The sequence below is a fragment of the Microcebus murinus genome, chromosome 15 (assembly GCF_040939455.1).
Source record: "Microcebus murinus isolate Inina chromosome 15, M.murinus_Inina_mat1.0, whole genome shotgun sequence".
Classification (NCBI taxonomy): domain Eukaryota; kingdom Metazoa; phylum Chordata; class Mammalia; order Primates; family Cheirogaleidae; genus Microcebus; species Microcebus murinus.
Window position 1 is genome coordinate 40,791,328 of NC_134118.1, and position 24,226 is coordinate 40,815,553.

Sequence of the window (24,226 nt, forward strand, 5' to 3'; positions counted from 1 at the left end):
GCCTCGGCCTCCCAAGAGCTAGGATTACAGGCGTGAGCCACCGCGCCCGGCCTATGCATGGTTTATTTTTAATGCCCGTAATATGATTAAAACAACAGAGAACAAAGAAACGTAGAAAGCTTAGATGCCTATAAAATGTATACTTATTTTCTAAATAGGGGATTATGTTAAGTTTACAATTATGGTCCATTATACTTTCATTTTTCCTTCAAGAATATTTACTGAGTATTATCCCTAAAGACCAGAACTACTACACATGTTGAGAAAATGCCTTATCATTGAAACAGCTTAGTGCTACCTTAAAGCACTAACCAGTTTGTGAGAGCAATGATCTCTCACTGCATAGTTTATTTGCCCCCATTTTTAATTATTTAAACAAAAACTTTCAAAAACATAAAAGTTGCCATCAATTTCATTCAGTTTCTACAGTTTCTATCATCTATTTCTACTTTAAAACTGGCGCTTTTGAAGAAATGAAAAACTCGGCAGAAGAGATTCCTCGAATGAATAATTATTATGTTCAAGTCTCTGGTTCCAGAGAAAATTTAGTGAGTCAAATTCATTAAATCCTAACCTTTAATTACTTTTTGTTTTAAATTAGGGAGTCTGCTGTGATAGGAACAAGGAACTTGGCAAGCTACTAACAAATCTTCAAATTGATGTTAATGGCGGATTTTTTAGGCTTATTTGACAGGTTTACAGTGTTTCCAGACATTCAAAACCGCTAGTATGTTCTTATCAGGACTTATTTTACAACACAATAAAGTAATAGAAGTACTGCCATGCTCAGGTAGCTCTCTGATTCAGTCAGCCTGAAATCAGGCTGTAGCAGTAGCAATAGCAGTCGGGGGCAGGACAGAGGGCCCAGAGAGGAAGAAGATGCCATCTACAGTACACCTGCGGCTGGAAAGCTGCTTTCACCAAAAACATAAGCCTCTCAAGGTCAGAGTCAGTATCTTATCCTTTCCCAAATATTCAGCAGCTAGGACACAGGCCAGCCAAATACAGGCAGTTTATTCAGTGTTTGATGTATGATTTAAATTAAATGTTTGAAAGTCATCCTGAAACAGTCAATTAATAAATGTACTTTTCTCTATACTGTACCAATTTTAAGAGGAAAGTTACTCCCTAGTATATTCACGTTTCATGATTCTACAATCTTGTATCTTTGCTTCCTTCGTAGGAAGGTGCTCTAATTTATCTGTTCTATTATTTAAGATCCATTCCATTAATCATACAAATATGTTATTCCCTGGTCTTCCATCCCCATCATGATTATTTTCAACTTTGCATTTTTGCTAGAGAAAGGACTCCAGTTGAACAAAATCCACAAGTTAGAAGAAAGTTGTAAAGTGTTTTTTTTTTTTTTTTCGTAATGGGGACTCACTATGCTGCCCAGGCTGAAGTGCAATGGCTATTCACAGGTGTGATCATGGCACACTGCAGCCTCAAATTCCCAAGGCTCAAGCAATTCTCCAGCCTCAAGTCTCCCACATAGCTGGGACATAGGTGCATGCCACTGCACCCAGCTTTTCCTTTATTTTCAACACGATTCTTGGTAACCTGTTGATATAGTCTCAGTCTTCTTTTATAGGAGCAAATACAGCTATTTTTCAAAGGTATTGCATACGTAGACCTCAGTCCTCTCCCAATGTTTTTCAAAATTCTGACACTAGATGTGAGGGAAATTAAGTTATCACTCAGAGTACCTACATAATTTTTTCCATGTGGGCTTTTTAAAAAAGGTAAACTCTGCAGCTTCACTCATATTTCACCCAGTCAACTTTAATTACAAAAAGTATTATTTACCAATCTCTGTCCTTTGAGAAGGAAAAGAATGTTTTAAGAAGAGAGGTCCTGGTTAAATAAACTTAGGGACTGATGGGTTTAAACAAAGCTAAACAGATTCCTTTACTGTGGGATTTGCTTTAATATACAATCAGCCCTCCGTATCCACGGGCTCTCCATTGTGGATTCAACCAATCTCAGATTGAAAACATTGGGGGGAAAACGGATGGTTGTGCCCATACTGAACATGTACAGACTTTTTTGTCATTATTCCCTAAACCAGTACAGTATAACAACTATTTACATAGCATTTACATTGTATTAGGTATTATAAGTAATCTAGTGGTGATTTCAAGTATATGGGAGAAATATGCACAGGTTATATGAAAATACTATGCCATTTTATGTCAGGGACTTAAGCATCTGCAGATTTAAGTACTCAAGGGGTTCCTGGAACCAATCCCCCAAGGATACCGAGGGATGACTATAATCACTGGATAGTGTATCTCCAAGAAGGGAGAGAACATGTCATGACTTACAGAAGGATTCTGACTCCAGATACTGTTTTCATGGAGCTTCTTTTTATCAGCACTAGCATTCCCCAGAACACACACTGAGAACTGCTGGGTTAAATGTCACTTCTGTTTTATTTCAGAAGACCCAACACAGTGAAAAGACACACCTGTTACTTTGCAATTTGTCAGGAATGAAAATGGATGTGGCACATTGAAACACACCCCCACCCCGGCCTAATGTGTGCTTTACAGTACTATGATATGGAAACACTTGGTTGTGGATTATGTAAATGTCATTCAAAAATATTTGCTAAATAGATATTAAGTTACTCATGTCATGATAAATTATGGCTAATAATTAAAAGACTCAAAAATGTCATGGATTCCTGTATTTCTCTACTTCCCTAAAATGTAATGACATTATATCACCATTGGTCCATAGTCTATTCTAAGACTATTCTACTCTAACTTGGAGTCCATAAACATCTACAAGGGTTATGAATTGACTTTAGAGTATCTAAAAGCTCTAAAATTATAAGCAAAGATGACATATATCTGGGTATTTTTGTAAAAAAAGCAGCTTCTACTTTATTAGACACTCAAAGGGTTCCATAGCCCAAAATATATTTTTAAAAACACTCCTAGTGGACCAACATGTTATTGCAAAGTAATCTATAGTTCCTCAGCATGTCTGCCACATAAAGGGCACTTCATAAATGTTTGCTGAATTGATTGATTCCAGGTTTAGAGGTTTTTAGCTCAAAAGTCACTATTCTATTACTGCATGGGAGCTGGTATAAGATTAGCCACACTGCAAAGTCACCTCCTACAGAAAAATCACTTCCTACAACGGCAGGTGTGCCTGTCCTTTGGATGCTCTTTGCTGGCCAAGTTCTCAGGGCAAGCTCACACCAGGGTCTCCAGCCTCACTTCTCTCCAGGTCCAACCATGTGAAATCTGAGCCCCTGGAAGTGGCACTGAAGGCTACTGTCCCACCTTCATCTCACATTACTCCCCCACCAAAACATAATAACTGTATCGGTAAACAGAACTTGTACTTTTCCATCCAGTTTTCTCATAAATCTTACATATTACTCAGGAACTTGCTCATGTTCCATTTTCCATGAAACCTGTCCAGCTCCATTCAGTTCCCCGTGAACTTATCATCCAATATTCTACACTTACAACAGTGTTTCTCAAGGGGTAGTCTAAGAGACTGCAGCAGAACTCTGACAAAACATGAGTGGAGACCAGAAAACTGCATTTTTAATGGGCACCCTAGTTGATTTAGAGTCCCACTAAAGTTCAAGAGTCATTGTTTACGTAAGGCTACATTTATGATCTATACCAGTTATTCTTAACCCTGGCTACCTATGAAAATCGCCTGGAAAGCAATCTTTGGTATTTTTTTAGAGCTCTCCAAAGAGATTCCAATGCCTAACCTGCATCCCAAAGTAAGTAAAATAAAATCACCCAGCCATTCTTTCAGAAGCACTGGTATTTTTTTAAAGTTTCCCAAGTGATTCTAAAGCACAGTAAGAGTTGAGAACCACTTCTACAGTCGTCATCTTGCAATAAATCTTATATATCCTTATCGTGAGTTTTTTTGTTTTCATTTTATTAGTTAATTAACTCATTCCCATTTTACTTTACTCATGTTTATGTCCTGTCAAAGTTTATTTCCCATTATAACCACAGCACCAGCTCAAACTGAGCCTACTCCGTTGATAACAAAATGTCGAGTTACATTTTAGGTTTAACAGAGCCCAAAACCGCAAGTCATGTAGCCCAAGCATGCATAGTAGAAAAAGCTTTGACCTCTATAACACCCAGAACCAACATTTCTCCCCTTGGAACCAAGAAGACCAGGATGTGACCAGAACCTGAACTCTGGAACTCTTTCAGAAGCAAGGAGTCCACTGGCCCAGAAGATGCAGGGCTAAAATCCACCTCAACATACCTGTCCATAAATGGTCAAATTTAAAGCCTTCCAATCAAGCTATGCCAAGCCAACATTCCTAAGCCCTTTCCCTTGCCCTCTAAACCCATAAATTTGCCCCAGACTCCAAATCAAGGGCACAGATTTGAGCCTGCTCCTGTCTCCTTGCTGACGCCTTTCTTTTCTCAAAAGCCAGTGCTGTGTCAGGCCAGGTGCAGTGGCTCACACCTGTAATCCCAGCACTTTGGAGAGCCAAGGCATGAAGATCGATTGAGCCCCAGGAGTTCAAGACCAGCCTGGGCAATGGAGTGAGACCTTGTCTCTATAAAAAATAATAAAATTAGCCAGGTGTGGTGGCATACACCTGTAGTCCCAGCTACTCAAGAAGCTGAGATGAGAGGATGACCTGAGCCCAAGAGTTAGAGGTTACAGTGAGCTATGACTGTGACACTGCACTTCAGCCTGGGCACCAAGCAAGACCCAGTCTCAAAAAAACAAAAACAAACAAACAAACAAAAAAACAGTGCCATAGTTATTGGCCTCTGTGCACATCAGTCAGCAAGCCCATTTGCTCAACAATACTTTCTCCTTAATCATAAGTCTGTTGTTACCTTTCACAACTCCCAGCAAACAGAGTAGATGAGTAGCAGATACTAGAAACTTGTTCTTTGATTAGCAACAATCTATCCCACTCCCCAGCCCAGTCCACTTAGTCAAGTAAAAAAAAAAAAGCAATAGAAATAACTAATCTTTTCTATTTCACCTACCCAATCACCTTTCATTTTCCTTTTCCTGCACCCATACCAGGCTACCATTCTGTATCTGCTTCAACTAATTCTCATAAGATCTGCCAATGCTAAATAGTATAACCAGTTAGAAGATAGTAACATTAATTGGTAGCATACTTGAATTTCAAAAGGCATAGATTTTCTAATGGCAGAGAATCTGGCAGTTTCTGATTTGGATGTAAGCATGAAAACCAGAATCAAGAGAATTATCAAGAAAAGACGCTGTTGTGGCTACTCATTTCATTCAACTCATCTAACTCTCCTCCTCCTTTTGTCCTAGGAAAAAGCCTTCTTAAAAATCACCTTAAAACTGCTGAGCACCAATCAGCACAAACTCTTAAGAGTCCAGTACTAGAAGAGGTAAACTCGCCTACATATTCTAAATGGGCAGATTCCCCAATCCATGTTGCTTGCTGTTATTTGGTTACAGAATTCCAGGCAATTACATTTTATAGAGGATGAATTTACAAGCCTTACATAATTGCTAACTCCCCAACAAAAGCATTCCTCCCATTCATGAAAGACTGCCGCCTCTCCTATGGAGAAGGGGGAGGAATAAATCCAAATATTGAGCTTCCAATCAGAGAGGAACCACTAAAATGATGCTGCAGAGTCTCATGGTTTGAATGGAATGCTGATGTCACAACCCACCCAAAAAGTACCAAAGAACCCACATACAAATACAACACACTTGCGGTCTGACTTGTGGTCACTAAAGAAATTACCATTAAAACATTCGCTGACTTTTGGTCAGTAAAGAAATCACTATGAAAAGGGGAAAACCCTAAAAAAAAAATCTACAACAATTTTAAATAAATTTTGCTTTTAAAGAGCTTAACCCTAACTTATAAAATAAACTGCCTCTTGGAAATTGTTACCTATAACCAGCTCTCTTCCAGCTCTCAGTCAAGGGTTCTTAATTTCATAGTTTCCCCAAACCTGGCAGGAACCTGGCAGCTTTGCAAGCCCCACTCACCCTCCACAGGACAGCGGGGCTTTCCTATTGCTCCCAGAGGCCACTAACTCAGCCCCATCTCAACGGGGACTTAGGGAAACCAGCCACAAATTAGAAAGTCTTTTCTTCACCGAGTTCTGTACTGTCGCCCGATTCCTAATTAAATGGCACTCAGATAGTCAAGTCACCAAGTCAATATCTCTTTCTTACATCGTCCTTTTTTTTTTTTTTAAGTTATTTTTCAAGAAAGGCACAGGGAACTTCCAGGGGAGACTTTGGAGAAACATAGTTTTAAAAGGAACCCAGTCTAAAAGAAGAAATAAGACATGAGTAAGAGTAGGGAATGAGGAACAGTGTTCAAAACAAGAGGGGAAAATGATAGGGATCAAACCTGAAATTAGTAACAAAGCAGCTCTGGGTATCTCCAACACAGCAGATTCCTCAAAGCCCAGGTATGGACTTGGGAGACAAGCAGACGAACCCTTTAAGTTGGAGGACTACCCCAAGGCTAAGAAAAGAATGGCCCCTTTCAGCAGCACTCCTAAACCCTGCATTTGCCACTCTGTCCGGAAAGGGCACACAGAGTGATGTGGATTCAACTCCTGACCCTGCCAAGTCCAAACCTTGTAAATCTGGACAAGCTAGTCAAGCTCTCCAGATCTCAACCTGACACACTTACCTCCTGGAGTTACTGTGAAAATCTAATGAGCTAAACATGTAAACTAAGCCTTTTGTAAATGACCAGCCTCTGCAAATGTCAGGTGTAGATACTGCGTATTATCCTCCCAAACTGGAAGGGTTGACAGCTTGAATAGGGGGAAGCAGCAAGGCACAGATGCAAGAACATGGGGTTCAAAGTTAGATGTGGGCTGCCCAGCAGGGCACCCACTTAGCCACACCTGAAATGTGGCTGGCCTGAATGGAGAGGGACCATAACATAAGTATAAAATGCATAGTGAAGTCCAAAGATCCCATTTCCAAAAAAAAAGAATGCAAAATATCTCATTAATTATCTTTATATTAGCCGGGCATGATGGCTCACGCCTGTAAACCTAGCACTCTGGGAAGCCGATGCTGGAGGATCACTTGAGCTCAGGAGTTCAGCCTGTGCAAGAGCGAGACCCCACGTCTACTAAAAATAGAAAAAATTAGCCAGGCATGGTGGTGCATGCCTGTAGTTTCAGCTACTTAGGAGGCTGACACTGGAGGATTGACTGAGCCCAGGAGTTGGAGGTTGCTGTGAGCTAGGCTGACATCAATGGTACTCTAGCCCAGGCAACAAAGCAAGACTCTGTCTAAAAAAAATAAAAATCATTTTTATATTGACTACATGTTAAAATGTTAATATTTTGGATATATTGGCTTAAGTAAAATATTAAAATGAATTTCACCTGTTTGTTTTTTTTTTTTTTAAGACATGATCTCACTCTGCTGCCCAGGCTGGCACACAGTGACTACTCACAGACGCGCTCACTGGGCACTACAGCCTCGAACTCCTGGCTTCAAAGGATCCTCTGCCTCAGCCTCTTCACCTGTTTCTTTTTTTTAATTGAGGTTATTAGCAAATTTTAAATTATGCAGCTTGCATTATATTTTTAGTGGACAGCAACGTGCTCCACTTTGATTTATGAATTCACTCTGCCTGTTACCTACTCTGGACAGTTATTTCACCTCTGAGGCTCGGTCTCTATGAGAGTAAAGTGGAGATGACAGTTCTTCAATGAGACAATGCACAGAGTTCTCAGCACAACACTGGTAGGAGGAAGTTTAACAAACTGATTAATAATTCATTCGTTCAGCAAATATCTTAGTCCCCACCAGGTACCAGTCATTCTAAGACAAAAACCCCTGTCTCCATAAAGCTTCCATTCTGAGAAAAACAATAATTAAAATAGATACATAAAGAATACACCACATGTTAGGTGGTCAGTGCTAAAGCCAAAAACAGGCAGGCAGGCAAGAGGGATAAAGAGCGGGGAAGGAACAGCCTCCCTGACGGAAGCACTAAGCATGGACCTATTAGTACTTTACACGGTATCTGCATCAAAAAGTATTAGCCAAGTGGTGCAGAGTGTCTTTTTGGGGTAATGAAAATGTTCTAAATTTAACTATTGTATATTCACAGAATAGCACAGCCATCATTAAAAACCATTGAATTGTATGTACACTTTAAATGGGTGAATTGTGTGATGTGTGAATTTTATCTCTGTAAAACTGTCAGAAAATTAAACTGCATACCAAAAAAAGTACCAGGCAAAGGTTTATGTGAACATAACTGCACTAGATTCTTTGTAAAATGAAGTGAAAAATGGTTCTTTGGATAAAGAAACATTTATAAAACCAATAGGGGCATGCAAAGTAAGCCATGGCACACATACTAGGCTTGTATTTGCGCTGTGCCTGCTCCTCAATCAGCCCGACCCTCTTCCTCCCGGCTCTGGAGAGGTGGCAGTCTTGGGCAAACCTGTTTTGTACCATAGGTTACAGCTGACTGGACAGGGACAGGCACCAGATCCTGGAGCAGCCAACAGACAGACTGGCCAATGACCAGGATGGGCCAGGCCTAACCACCGGTTCCAAAACAAGGACAATGGTAATTAACTGGGCCAACCAAATTGTCTTAAGAACCTGACTGAAGAATAGGGAAGTGGGCAGGTGCATAGCAGCAGCAGGGGAGGCTGAGAGGACACTCAGAGTAGAGACCCACGAGTAAGCCAAAGTCTGGGGCAAGCAGAGCTGTGGACAGAAGGTGTCGGTGCTACAGCAGATGGAAGGCTGGTAAAGGAAAATCAGGTGATGGACACAGCAGCAAAGACCAGAAGACCAGTTGGGCCATAAAGCCTTCTACTCTAAACTAGACTGACTGCCCTGTGTCCCCAGTGACTTCCTGGTCTGGTCTCTAATTTTCTCCTTATCTGCCAAGCTGAAAACATTATTAGCTTTGATTTAGATTTTTCAGCAAATCTAAAGAAGCTGCTATATCCTGCTTTCCATTTGGCATCACTCGTTACTTCTTTGTGTCTCCCTCCACCGCCCTCTGCAAATGCACTGCCACCCAGCCTAAACCAAGGCCCCTCCTCTCAAGGTAACCCTTTTTCATTATATCAGGTATCTGTGAATGCCCCATTCTCATTATCTGATGAGAAAACAAAACACTTAATTACACAGAACTTTTGTGTTTTGTATTTCCAGAACTAGACTGCAAATTCTAATCAGGCAATACATTATACCTTTGCATGTCTCCCTCTAACTCCTTGAGACCAGTAACAGCACAGTAGTCCTGCCTTTTCCATGGGGGATATGTTCCAAGACCCCCAGTGGATGCCTGAAGTTGCAGATAACATTGAGCCTTATGTATTATTATGTTTTTTCCCCTATACAAACTGTAAATTGTGACTACACTGGACAAAGGGATGATTTGCATTCCAGGTGGGATGGAGGGAGATGCCGTGACATTTCATCACACTACTCAGAATGGCATGCAATTTAAAACTCATGAGTTATTTCTGGAATTTTCCATTTAGTATTTTTAGACCGTAGGTGACTGAAACCTCAGATAAGGGTGGACTACTGGACAGTTCACATTCATAGTGCTCAATAAAGACCTGTGGACAAACTGATGTTAAATGGAAAAACACTACTAAGATCCTCACCTGTAGAATCTTTTCATTGGTTTTGGCAGATCCAGTATTCAGCTCATTCAACGGTCATGCTCATCTTTTTCTTCCCTTGCCTTCCTCTACAACAAGAGCTGGACCACAAACAACTCTGTCCCAGACTTGCTAGCAGCTAGGGAGAATGAAAGCTGTGGCCAATGAGATACCAGCAGAAGCCTATTGGAGAGTCCTGGGAACACTGTGGATACAGATCTTTCCTTTCTTCCTCCTCCTCTCTTCCCTCCTCGAGAGTGGGTGGGTAGCTGTGAGGACTAGGCCATCTAGTCCTCATGTGAGAAAAGCCAAGAAATTTTTAGAAGCCTCAGTCTTCACAACCAACTGGCACCTCCCAATAATGACTTATCATGTGAGGAAAAAAATCACCAGTCCAGTCCAGGTCTGCCACCTGGCTCTTCCATTACGGCAGCCAGTCTCATTGCCGATGGCTCCTCAACACATAAGTGAGATAAATAATGCAAAATAAACCAAGGACAAAATTCACAGCAAACAGCCACGGAAGCTGACTGACAATGCGTGCGCACACACATACACTGCCCCCTTTCGTGATGGTCCAGCTTCTAAAAGAACCAAATATAAATGTCTCACCTACAACTGTATCAGGGTAGGAGGAGGACAAGAGCAGTATGAATTTTACTGTGTTTTTGAGAGCAAAAATAAAGCTACTCCATAAAAACACTTTCAGCAGCTGGACAAAGAAAAAGCCAATGATGTTATTAGTGTTTTCAAAAAGAGCTTCTTTCTCTTTCTTTTTCTTTCTTTCTTCTTGATAACATGGTACTGATGATATTCTCATGGCTAGGATCCCTTCCTGCTTACAAAGAGTCAAATAGAAAGGAACACCTCGCAACTTTCTAGGAGAAATTAACTGGGAAGAGATGCCATGAACGCAGATCATCCTGACTAAAGAACCAGTTATGTAAGAAAAAAATGTAATAGGTAAAAATGAATTTATTAAGTAAAAATTTTCATAAGAACAAAATGACGTTTTGTTCTTCTTAAAATAACCAGTACTTCAAATATTGCAGCTTTGGTTTTGCTTCAATAAGTTTGCTTTTGTTGTTTGTGAATTTTTTTAAAGCTGTCATTTTAAAAGAATTTTAGTATATCTTCAGGGACTTTGTTCTACTATAATTCTAACAAAAGAATGTACAACTTAACTGTGTAGCAAAGTCGTTTTTGTCTTTTTCCTGTTATTTTTCTTTATGTGAAACAACGTTAACACTAATACCTATCTTTATTCATGTATAATAGTAAAAATTCACCCACATTCTCTCCATATGGTAAGAGACTAAAGATATAACTTTTAGCATATTGAATATAAGCAATCATTAAGAATGACAAAAGAAATTCAGCCAAAAGAATTAAACTGCTGATAACCACAGCTGAGCTTTTCTTTCCATCTGGAGGCAGTCTGGGGCGCTCAGAAGAATCTGAACACTGTCCCAACTGTGCCTCAACTCCTCCTAAGCCTGTCTTCATGTTCTGAAGTTTCATCAACTCAACATTAGGTGTTTTTTTGAACTAGCAATAAGTAGCAAAGGAATGGAAGCCTCAAAGTATGAAATAATGTCACATCATGTTTTTTCAATTCATTAAGTTCTCTACTTAACTTTAAGTTAAGCATTAAGAGGAGCTCTCACGCATATGAGTTATTTAGTGGTTGCACCTCAATACTTTCTCGCTCTCATCTTGATGTAAATTCTCAACATACATGAATATGATGTGAACATTTTTAAGATAGTTCTTGAAAAGGAAAAAAAATCCTTTAAAATACCATTTCCTCATTTACTTGTTCATTAATATTACAAATGAACAGATAAGAAGATTGGCTTCAGTATAGACTCAGCACTAAAAATGAGTTCCATGAATCAACAGACAGGACAAAGCAGACATCTCAGTGGCCGCTGGGGGCATGTTTTGTCCTCAATAGAGTAAGAGGGTTGGACATTCTTTGCAGATCTCCAGCAGGAGTTAGAAGACCAAGACATGAGGCCAGGCGTGGTGGCTCACGCCTATAATCCTAGGACTCTGGGAAGCCCAGGCGGGTGGATCGTTTGAGCTCAAGAGTTCAAGACCAACCTGAGCAAGAGCGAGACTCCATCTCTACTAAAAAAACAGAAAGAAATTAGCTGGACAACTAAAAATATACATAGAAAATATTAGTCGGGTATGGTGGTGCATGCCTGTAGTCCCAGCTACTCAGAAGACTGAGGCAGGAGGATCTCGAGCCCAGGAGTTTGAGGTTGCTGTGAGCTAAGCTGACACCATCACTCTAGCCTCGGCAACAGAGTGAGACTCTTATCTCAAAAAAAAAAAAAAAAAAAAGGATGACCAACACTTAATTCTAGCTTTCTATGTGCAAATTGAGATTTCCTAAATTTAGCATTTATTGTGTAGACTCTGAAATGTTTTTAAATCAACTACAGTATCTTCATTGATATTGTCTAAGACTTTTCCACATGACTTTGGACAAAATTCTTTAACCATCTTGATAGCAAGTTTCTCATAAGTGAACCAGGAGAAATTTTATTTCAGGAGAAATACATTTAGAATACTATCACTAAAGGGAATGAAAATACATCTAAAAAGAAAAGGAATGGCTATTATTTGTGAAGACTGGCAATGCAGTTTGGGAACATGAGACAAGCAGCAAATTTAATAGAGGATCCTGATCAGCATTAACTGTAACCGATATTCCACAAAACAAAGAAAAGCATTTTCCTTTAAGAGGATAAATAATACCAGCCTTTGGCCATCATACACCATTAGGCCAAATATGACAATAATATGGAGCTGTGAATACAGATCAAACCTGTGTGCTCTGTAGGTTGTTAACAAAAACATTACTTTTTAAATTCTGCTTTGGTGAAAAAGCAAACAAGAATAATCTCTTTTTATTTTTTTTATAATGCAAATAGAATAGTATAGCCATTATTCCAGATCATCTGAAATTGACTTCCTTTCCTGTGACTTTTAATAGTTTAAAGGAAGTTTCAATCACTTCGTGGAAAATTTTTAAATTCCCTAAAGCAAGCTTTCCAGACATTATAACCCTGTGGCCTTCCACAAGATAATACCTCAAATCAGGTTTGTGAAATACTGTATCAATGGCAATAATGCATGCTCGTCTAGAAAACTAAAGGCTTCAGAGATCATGTAACTTGTAGGCGTCTCAACTTTCCAGGTGAGTAATTTGGGGCAAGTATTTTAACCTCTCTAAACCCAGGTTCCTAAGTAGCAATATGGTATTTATTATAAGAGAAGCTATTGCATAGAATTGTTCTGAGAAATAAACATTAATCCATGTAAAACACTTAGCACAGTCCCTGAAACACAGTAAGTGTTCAAAAAAAAGCAAAAAAAAAAAAAAAAACCAACCTAATATCTATGACTACAAAAGCCACCACCATGATTATTAGTTCCAGTAAGCTTACACGTCTGTTTTAGTACATCTCAGATAATGTTTAACAATATCTAAACGTATAAGCAGATTATCAGACCAATTAAAATCTAGCATCTCTAAGACAATAGTAACCTACTCATTATTGTTTTAAGTTGAAGGTATTTTACATGTATCTTCATTTAAACAAATCCAGCATATAAAAATGAGTATTCCCACAAAAAACAAAACTATAGTGGGAGATGACTATTCTCTTTAAAGAAATCATCACCAATCCCTCTCCAATAATAAACATAGTTATATCTAAACTATGATTAGGTTATACACATTCACTTGCACAAAGTACGACCACAAAGCTGAATACATATTAATTCCATTCTATTCTAACTTGTCTTCCTAATATAAACTCTAAGTTTTGGTATGCATTTGTTAAACTGTCACCAAATCTGGAAGAAAACTGACACCCTTCATTCATTATGGTAGCCCTCAAACACCTTCCAAAGGCCAAACACTCACTGTGGTGCCAGATTCCAGCAAGCTACCAACTCGCTGTCCACTCCTTCCCATTTTGTTCTCACTGCATATGTGTTGACTCAGAACCACACTTTCAGCTTTAAACCTTCTGGAATGAAAACTTCAAAGTCACAAAATCCAAAGGTCTTTAAAAGTCGCCTCTTTGTCTTGTGGACAAAGAAGCACTTTTAAAAATCTTTTTGTTCTATGATTGTCAGGATAAAAAAGTCCTGCCACACTCAGGTAGCCACTGCCAAAAGGCACTCAACCATCTTATAGCAAACAAAAAACTGTTAGCTGTGGTTAAGTGATACATCCTGTCTCTGGATGCATGACTGTTCATCAACAGGTTAATTTGCATAGCCATTTAAGCCTTTTAGATAATATCAATTGAGACACAGAAGTCAATTCTAAAAGATTTCAGCATTTATGTAATATTTAACCATCTCGATTCCCCTAGACCAGCAATGAAAAGTAACGCAAATAGTCAGCTACCTACTTTCAAAGCCTTCCTTGAGATTACATCCAGCCTATACAATAGAATGGGAAGAAGGAAAATATTTCCAGAGACTATCATATAATTTTAGAAGAAAGTTTAGACAACTTTTCTAGATGCTTACGGAATTCTCAATTGATCCCAGATTTAAAATTAAATCAAAAATATATAAAATTAGAAAGATAAAAACATGTTCTATTTTCGTTCAAGAAAATTTTTCTTTGCTTAGTGGGAAAAAGAATGTAAAATTGGCCGGGCGTGGTGGCTCACACCTGTAATCCTAGCACTCTGGGAGGCCGAGGCAGGCGGATTGCTTGAGGTCAGGAATTCGAAACCAGCCTGAGCAAGAGCCAGACCCTGTCTCTACTATAAATAGAAAGAAATTAATTGGCCAACTAATATATATAGAAAAAATTAGCCGGGCATGGTGGCGCATGCCTGTAGTTCCAGCTACTCAGGAGGCTGAGGCAGGAGGATCGCTTGAGCCCAGGAGACTGAGGTTGCTGTGAGCTAGGCTGACACCACAGCACTCACTCTAGCCTGGGCAACAAAGTGAGACTCTTGTCTCAAAAAAAAAGAAAAGAAAAAGAATGTAAAATTACTCAAACTACTCTGCTGGATGAATTACACTCATAAAGATCAGTTTTTCTGAACAATACTTTGTTTCTCCAAAAATAAATAGGAGCACTGTCAGTGTCAGAAATTTAAATTCAGCTAGTAAGTTGCTATTGAATTTTTAAAATATTTTTTTGGCCTGTACCAAGCTAAAATGTTATAAATATTAATTATTTTGATCTAAGTTTTTTCCACAGTGATCCATACTTCAGTGGCTCACATTGTAAGTCACAGACACCTCATTGTAACAACCACCTTGACCTTGTATCCAGGCAAGCCACACAGGCCAGAGCCTTCACTTTCACCATCTTATTTCAATTTTCCCACCCATCTATTCTGGGTAAAATCAACCAACGAACCAAGGGGAAAAAACAGAAGTCATACTTATTTTGACTTACTATTTTCACATAGTCATTTGTTTGCCACATGCAGTCCACAGACCCAGATCAAAACAGGTTCAACAAAATGACTGTCAAAGTGCAAGTTCTATTGTGTACTGGACATCAGGGTTTCTCCCCTACCCCAAATATCTACAGATTTTTGTGTGTTTAATGTATACATCTTAATATGTTTAGAGATAAGTATAGGCCCATGAAACTACCACTATCGATGCCATCCCCTCCAAAAGTCTCCTCCCACCTCCTTTGGTTTTTTTTGTTTTGTTTTGTTTTCCTTTTGTGGCAATTTTCCTTAAAAATTTCCTAAGAAGGTAGATCTTATATTAAGTATACAATATTGTTAATCATATGCCCTATGTTGTACAATAGATCTCCAGAGATCCTATTTATTTTGCATAACTGAAAGTTTGTACAGGACATCAGCTTTCCCCCCAGTTTCTACACATCCATTTGTGTGAGCCATGGAGTTCTGTCTGAGCAGAAAATCAATCACTTGCTGCCCACATCTTCACCCCAGTGGTAGGCATCTGATTCAGGCTGGCCCAAGTACACCATCCACTGTATCTAGTGATCAGTCTATGCCAGGCAAGTGATTCAGGACTGATAGTGCTTTTTATGTAGGACAACTACAGGGCCAGGTACACTTGCAACAATCCCAGCATGAACTGGGATTCACCTGGCATAATTTCATTCTCTAACGTATCTGGGTGTAGGTTATATAGTCTCCCTATCTCTAAGGCAGAATTTTTCTACCTCAGCACTATTAAGATTTTGGGCTGCATCTTTGTTGTGGGGGCTGTCCTACATGTTGTAGGATGTTTAGCAGCATCACTGGCCTCTGCCCACCAGTTGCCATGGCATTTCCCTGTTGTAACAACCAAAAATGTCTTGGGAGGTCAAAACCGCCCATTTGAGAACCACTGCTCTAGAGAAAAGGAGTCACCATTCTCTGGACTTCACAGAGCAATGAGAAAGATGTAAGCCTTTTGCTTGACATTCTATGCCACAGGAAAAAAGATTTTTTTTTTTTTAAATAAAGAAAGGTGCAAGCCTTAAACTCTGGCCTCCATGGAAAGTGTGCCAATCTAAGAGTAAAGCCAACTAAGGGAAAGGCTACAGATGACAGAGACCTGATGACACTGTCTGAATCCTTGGATTCCGGGCTACCTGAAGCCAGTCCCATTCCTCAGTCTTCACTCATAGGACTCCGAATTCCTTTTTTTGCTTCCAGTTTTAGTTGGGTTTCTCTCACTTGGAACTGACGGAAATGAATAAGGATATACACAGTGTGTTTTATGCCAAAAATGTGAACAACAAAAAAAGGTTCATATTAATTCTAAACTCTATCCTTCCCACACACTGTCCACAAAAACAGCACACAAGCGGGGACCTTCTGCACTAAAGTCCTCCCTCGGGGGCACCTGAAAGTCTCCACGCTCCACCCCGCTGAAGACATGGCTGTGTGCTACCTCGGGCCAGTCAGGGTACCCAGACCTCAGGGAAGACAAGGGCTGTTTGCATATCACTACGCTTTAAGAGCGGAAGTCCGCTTTTTAAATCATTTCTGTCATCTTCAGAGTTGTTTCTTAAACTAGTTAGAAACTAAGTAGTTACCTATTAAACTAAGTTATTACAAAAAAGTACTTAGTTTATAAGTCGTTACAAAAAAGAGGGAGAAAAGATGCTTTTAGATCACAGATAATTATTCCGTTTTTAGCCCTTACAGGTTCTGTTCATCCTCTTGGACATAAAGGCAGAAGCTTGGAAGTTCTAGAATCTTCCAGATGTTACCAGAGGCATTTTCTTCTCTGTAGACATCCAAAGAAAAACCAGCACAATTCCAGTGAGATAAAGCAGGATATCAGCAGAGTCTTTCAGTGGGGAAAAAAAAAAAAAAAGATATTTTCATTTAATACTGTAAAAAAAGTTAAGGATTTTGGGGTTTTTTTTAAGTATAGAATAAAGTCTGAAATAGAGGCGTTTCTTGGTGTCATGAGGATGGTTTATCCAGATGTTTTACTCCTACTTTTTCTTCCCTTCCCATTACTTCTTCTCAGTTTAAAATCTATACTCCAGGTAGGTATAGTGGCTCATACCTGTATTCCCAGCTACCTGGAAGGCTGAGGCAAGAGGGTGGCTTGAGGTATTCAAGGTTACAGTGAGCTGTGATCACACCACTGCACTCCATCCAGCCTGGGTGACAGAGCGAGGCCCTGTCTCAAAAAATAAAATAAAAATAAAATCTATATTCCATCCCACCCAGTTCAAAAGGACTATGAGGAAAAACACTTCTCCATGCTGTGTATTATTTATTAATCAGAAAAAGAATGTGGTGGGGGGAGAGAAGAAAATACAATTATTGAACACTATCTTGCCATCTATCTCACAGAAAAAAATAAATCCATCAGTTGATAATTTCTTCAATGTCCTACCACAAATCTACAAATTCCTGGGAGCACACGCTTCATTTCCATCCCTTCTGTTGTGAAACTGACGAAGGATGTGCCTTCCTTTTCGCCTGGAATCAGAATCCTATCCTCTGTATTCAGAAGCACTCTGTGTTCTGGAATATTCCCTAAATCCTCAATCTCCTTCTCTCTCTCTCTCTTCCCCACTGACCAAATAACTTGGCAAAGCTATCTGTACCACAGGCTCATTTATTTTCTTTGCACTCCCTTCTCAACCCTCTGCCATCGGGCTCCCACTTCTGCTTAAACTACTTTACCCACTATTACCTATGACATTGTTTTGCTCATGCAATGTCACTTGGACTGATGATACTTGACCTCTGACCTCGTCTACTCCATCCGGCTTTCTGAAACACTCCTTCTCCTTGGCTTCTGAAACCCTGGCCTGGTTTTCCATGTCTCTGTCAATGGCTACTGCTTCTCAAATCTCCTCCTGCAGTCCTTCTTTCGCTTGGAATGAAGTTGGTGTGCCTCGGGATTTCCCTGAACCACCTGCCTTCTCACTCTACTCTCTCCGGGTAGGCTCGATATTCAGTTGCATGCCCTCATTTCCTACCTATCTGTGTCTCCAGAATCTTTAGCTCTACTCTCTGTTCCTGAAATACATACCCACAAAAGAATCAAAGTACTGAACATGTCCACTGGACAGCTCAGAGGCACCTCAGCCTCAACATCCACAACCAAAGACTCATCCTCTTTCCCACAAATGCTGCTTCTCTAGCTAGACCCTCTCAGTGACTAGTACTCGCCTGCCCTAGCCAGGACTTGAGGCAGAACAGCAGCCCAGTCCCCATTTACCCCCTATCCCCAGAGGCTGCAGCCTCCAGTCCTGATTCCTCTTCTGCCACCAAGGCTCTGACCTAGATGACTGACCTCCCAGCCTCCAATCCATACCCACAACCGCAGCCTGAGAAAGCTTCCTAAAATGCAATTCAGATCATGCCACCTTGCTGCTCAAATCTGTTCATTCACTTCCCACTCTCCTTGGAATGAAGTCCTTAACCCAGCTTTACAGGGCCCTTCTGGACCTTGCCCTTGCCCCGCCCCCCCACCCCCAGCACCACTCTTCCCACTATGGGAAAGCTCCCTGACTCACCTGAGCTCCATTGTTCCAGCCACAGGACATGTTCTCTCTGACCTCCAGGCCTCTCAGATGCATTTTTTCTCTGTACTTGGAAAATTATTCTTCTTGCCCACTTTCAGCATGGAAAGCTCCTACCCCTCCTTTTGGACTCTGCTTAATTAATATTAAGCTTAATTAAATTAATATCAGCTTAATATTAATTATTAATACTACTTCCTTAAAGTCTTCTTTAAACCTCCAAACTAGTTAGTCCTGATAACTATGGCCATAGCGTCCCATACTCATTCAACATGGGAATTAAATTGCTTTTTAAATTAACTTGCTGTCTGCTGCACTATAACTCTAACTTCTGCACAGATATCCAAGGTCTCTTTTTCACTGTTGAACCACTAGCAATTAGCCCACAATATCCGGAGTTCAGTAACTTGGGATGATACCTCTCTCCCACTGCCATAAATAAGGTTATTACAATGATGACTGTGCACAGATTTTTCATTTTTTTCTATACCTAGGAAACCCACACAGGGTACATTATGGTTCAGGTACTTTTATAAATACTTTAAATAATTCAATCTTAGCAACATTTTAAACATTTAACTACTATCCACATTTTACAGAGGAGGAAATCAAGGCACAGACAGGTTAAGCAACTTGCCCAAGGTCACACAGTAAGCCAACTTGACTTCAAAGACAATGATCTTTAATATCTTTCATGTGCTGCCTTTGACTTGTATTTCACAAAATAAAAACAAAAAACTACCTGTCAGAGTGACAGAAGTGCTATCTGCAAGATTCTGGAATAAATGTAATGACATGTCAATGACACTCCACTCCCTTGTACTTCCTGGCTTTGTACCCAGAACTTTCAAGCAAAGGTCTTCAGTAATATGTTAGATTTCAACACCCTATCACAGATGGTTTCTCCTGTTTAACAAATGAGAGGCCTATATTCAGCTCTGTGTTTCAAAATATTGTTAGCTTGAAAGAAGAAAGAACATGTGGACACAAACTACTTTTACTATCACTACCAGTAAAAACCACAACTATGCTCAAGTTCAACCAAAGGAAGTCAGAATAGAGCTCTTTTTAATAATAATAAGCACCTACCATGGCCAGGCAGAGTTCTAAGATCTTTTAATATATAATGTGAGGATTAAATAACACCACTCAATGAGGCATAATTCTTACTATGGCCATTTTAGTAATAAAGAAAAACTTAGGTGCTGAGGGCTTAAAAACTTGCCCAAGGTCTCACAGCTAATTAGTGGTGAAGTCAGTTCTACAGGCAGAGAAAAAAGCATTTGTTTTTTGAGAGACCATTAAACATCCTGTATTCAGAGCAGAGGTGATGTTGCTGTGGCCAAATTGAGTTCCTCCAGCCACATACCTCCCTGTGACTTGCTACCAGACAGTAATGCCAAGGGCAGAAAGTGCCTTTGGGTGAACAAGTCAATGAGAAATCACACTCACCCTTGAAATATTAAGTGGCACCAGATTAACATCTTCCTCAGGAAACACAAAGAGGAAATTCTAGTTGGACCAGGGAGCCAGACCTACCAGTGCCAGCAACCTGGGGTGTGATTCCAGCCCATATCAGAGTTTAAATTGATTCCTGCCTCTAGAATTTAGAGTGTCAGGGGTTTTTCAGTATGTGTTTATTTGTTTAAAGTGAAGGATGTCAAGGCTTTCCTAATACTAAAGCATCCTCTTAGCAAGTCTATCAATTACGTCCCTGTATTAGGACAAATAAGTGAAACAGACCATGGTTCCTGTTTGCTTTGAGGCTTACCGCAAGATACCACCCAATCCCTGCCTCCAAATCATGTTCATCTGACAAGCTTGACAATTACCAGAATTCCTCATGTCATTGTGCTTATGAACACAAACATCATTTTTCTCTTTACAGCCTAATACTGGAATTCTAATTTCAATGCCACAAAAAGGATTTAAAGATTTTTGTTTCTGACTCAGACAAGTTATTTCTCAGTCTCGAGACATAAACTGGCTTCCCTTATCTGCACTGAGCTGATAACATAAAATACCAAGGAAATGTATTACAGGTCTTCGGGATTCGTGGATTCATTAATTGCAGACTGTTTTCAAAGCCAGTGTTCTAAAGTTTATAAAATTAATCACAAGAAGGCTCTCATAATGAATATTATCTAAATATGTTTGTTGTTTCACCCTCAAAAAAATGCATGGATAACTCAAAATTAAGGCACTTGAAAAAAATTTTAAAGAAAAAAATGCATGTCTGTAAGGTCCATCATCATAGAATATAAATTAACAAAGTCTTTTCAATGCCACTTGTAGGAAAAAGAGGTTGAACTAAATGAAATACAGCCACATGAATGAATCCCACCAATACAATGTTGAGAGGGAACAAAGTATAGTATGAAACAATCATATAAAGCCTGAAAACATGCAGACCATGTTATATATTATTTAAGGACGTGTATAGCTGTATCAAAATGCCCGAGAATAACACACACCAGATTTGAGATAGTTGCCACCCCTTGGGGAGAAAGGGAGAGACATACAGAAGCTTTCCTTAAGCTGGGAGGCAAACACATGAATGTTTATTATGAAGCTCTTTATATCTTTTTATGTTTCTAAAGTATCTCAAACTTTCTAAAGGAAAAACAGCCTAATACTAAAACAGTAAGTTAAAAGTTATCCTACTGAAAGAAGGGGAGAGGCGGAGGCTGAGATAGCAGACACTCAGGGCGGAGGTGTCTCTTTATGGATCCTAGAACCCAACCTCTGAATGTCTATACTTACTTAAACTACAAATTAGCAATCAGTGTTACTGACCATAGTGATCCCATGGGACCTTAAAATTCAAAAAATTTCAAATCATGGTCATTGTACTGAGCTATAAAGAACATTCTCCAAACTAGATCATCAAATGTACACACATTCTCGATAACCAAGATTTATCACCACTTCCCCAGCAGAAGACCCCGGTTATACCTCTTCCCAGGAACAGCTCACTATTGTGGTTAAGGGTTTTGGAATTAGACAAACCTGGGTTCATGTTCCAGCTCCACCAGCGACAAAAATGCATGATTTGGACAAGCTATTAATCTCTCGATTCAGGCTACTAATCTATAAAATGTGGTAAATAACACACCTCATTAAGTAATTCTGAACATTATATAATGCCTATGCTGAATTTAGCACAAAGTAAAGCAAACAGTAAATGCTTAATAAAAGTTAGCTATGGCCAGGCGCTGTGGCTCACGCCTGTAATCCTAGCTCTTGGGAGGCCGAGGCGGGCGGATTGCTCAAGGTCAGGAGTTCAAAACCAGCCTGAGTAAGAGCGAGACCCCGTCTCTACTATAAATAGAAAGAAATTAATTGGCCAACTGATATATATAGAAAAAATTAGCCGGGCATGGTGGCGCATGCCTGTAGTCCCAGCTACCCGGGAGGCTGAGGCAGAAGGATCACTCGAGCCCAGGAGTTTGAGGTTGCTGTGAGCTAGGCTGACGCCACGGCACTCACTCTAGCCTGGGCAACAAAGCGAGACTCTGTCTCCAAAAAAAAAAAAAAAAAAAAAAAGTTAGCTATTATTAAAATCAAATTATATGCATTTTCAATAACAAAACATTTTTCAAATGTATTTTACAATTGCCTATTTGTCTCTGGAATGTAATTCCATTAAAAGCAACCTAGGAAAATATCCAAGACACTCTTAATCAGAATTATAATCTACAAATTTCTAAACACTTGCCTACAAATCCCAAAATAAAGCCAACCTAACCAGACAAGTTTTCTTTAAACAAGATGTCGAAAGTAAAAGGCAATACTAGACAACACTGAATCCCATAAAACAACATCTTAATAGTTACATTTCTAGCTTTATAGAAGTGACAAAAGGTGACATATTTTTGTTAACTGTGGTTAAAATGTAAGCAGTTTACCTATGCCCTGCCACATACAGTCAGCAATCACTTAAAGCATGGTTTATAATAAACTAGTAGATTATACAATATTTTTATATCCTTCATAATTCTTGCCTCTCTTTTGATGCAAAACAAAAACAAACTGTAAGGTCATAAACAGCTACTGGGGTTACAGAATTCAAAACAGCTTCTGTGGGAATCTGTCCTGGAGACTTGGAGGATTCTTTTGCAGAGAATAGGATTACCAAACAGCTCTTAGGAAAATCCCTCTTAGGGATGTCTCTGGCTGTCTTCTTTTTCTCATTGTGAATTTATCATAGCAAATACAAGAACTGTCCGTTAAGTTGTTAGAGCTTTCCAGCATGTTAAACACTAGAGTTAAATATGCTCAAAAAGTATCACTGTAATTTTAAGCATCTGAAGGCTCCAGTCATTGATGTTGTCATGTCAGTACCTCGAGCAGAACTCTCTCATCAACTCTTCCTGATGAGAGGCCTGTTGCTGACTGCTTGAACCTCAGCTGTAGATTGCTTACTAGATTTACAACAGCCTTAGTGACACCTCCTACCTCATCTTCAAATCTTTGTGAATCAGAAATAAATTCTAGAAAATATCTTCCCAAGATACCACTGAGCTTTGATTTGCCAACTTATTTTCAAAATTTTCCAGTATCCTCAACTACATTCAAAATCTAAAAGACTTTCCAGAATTTGACAATTTTGTCTATTTTCCTAGTCACTGGTAATGGTGATGTGGATAAATATATTGTTAGGGAGTATAAAGGTTACTAAAAACTAAAAGGTTAGATGACTTGTCTAGAACCAGAAAAGCCATTTGCAGGCAAGAACAGGGCCCTGATATTAGAAAATATACCTGCAATTGAGATGTCATAACTGTTAACCTTTGAGTGCTTATTCTAAACACTTTACAAGTATTAACTAACCATTTAGTCCAACTAGTAACCCAATATAGTAGGTAGTATTATAATCTCCATTTTACAGAGAAGAATATAGACACAGAAAAGCTAAGCAGCTTGAGCAAGGATCCACTGTTAACAGGTGGTTAAGCTTGGATATGGACCCAGACAGGCTAGCACCTCAGTTTATGCTCTTAATCTTCTATACAATATTCTCTTACCAGCCATCTTGAAGATTAAACATAGGAGCCAGGAGAGGTGGCTCACGCCTATAATCCTAGCACTCTGGGAGGCCAAGGCGGGTGGATGGTTTGAGCTCAAGAGTTCGAGACTGGCCTGAGCAAGAGTAAGACCCCATCTCTACTAAAAATAAAAAGCAAATTAACTAGACAACTAAAAAACATATATAAAAAATTAGCGGGGCATGGTGGCGCATGCCTGTAGTTCCAGCTACTCGGGAGGCTGAGGCAGAAAGAGTGCTTGAGCCCAGGAGTTTAGGGTTGCTGTGAGTTAAGCTGACACCATGGCACTCTAGTCCAGGCAACAAAGTGAGACTCTGTCTCCAAAAAAAAAGATTAAACACAATAATATCCTCCTCTTCTCTGTCTTCCTCCTCCAAAAGTCTATGATGCTCCCTGGTCCCAAAAAACAAAACAGAAACCTCAGCAAAAAAGGAAGCGGTCAGAGGAACACCAATAGACGGGAGGAAAGAGTAAGGCAATGTGTCAGACACTGAGAACAGCAGATCACTGACCGACCAGTTAAA

The 24,226-nt window shown here is 39.6% G+C and overlaps 1 protein-coding gene across 2 annotated transcripts in view; it reads right to left on the reverse strand.

Moving 5' to 3' along the window:
- ARHGAP10 (Rho GTPase activating protein 10) overlaps nucleotides 1-24,226 on the reverse strand; it is a 292,374-nt gene that overhangs the window by 261,609 nt on the left and 6,539 nt on the right. The window contains exon 2 of one of the 2 annotated variants that reach the window (XM_012783755.2): nucleotides 16,809-16,955. The exons of the other annotated variant lie outside the window; for it this stretch is intronic. Within the exon in view, the coding sequence (XP_012639209.1) occupies nucleotides 16,809-16,833 (25 nt within the window). The 5' untranslated portion in view covers nucleotides 16,834-16,955. The remainder of the gene's footprint in view (nucleotides 1-16,808; nucleotides 16,956-24,226) is intronic. 2 annotated transcript variants of the gene reach the window in all.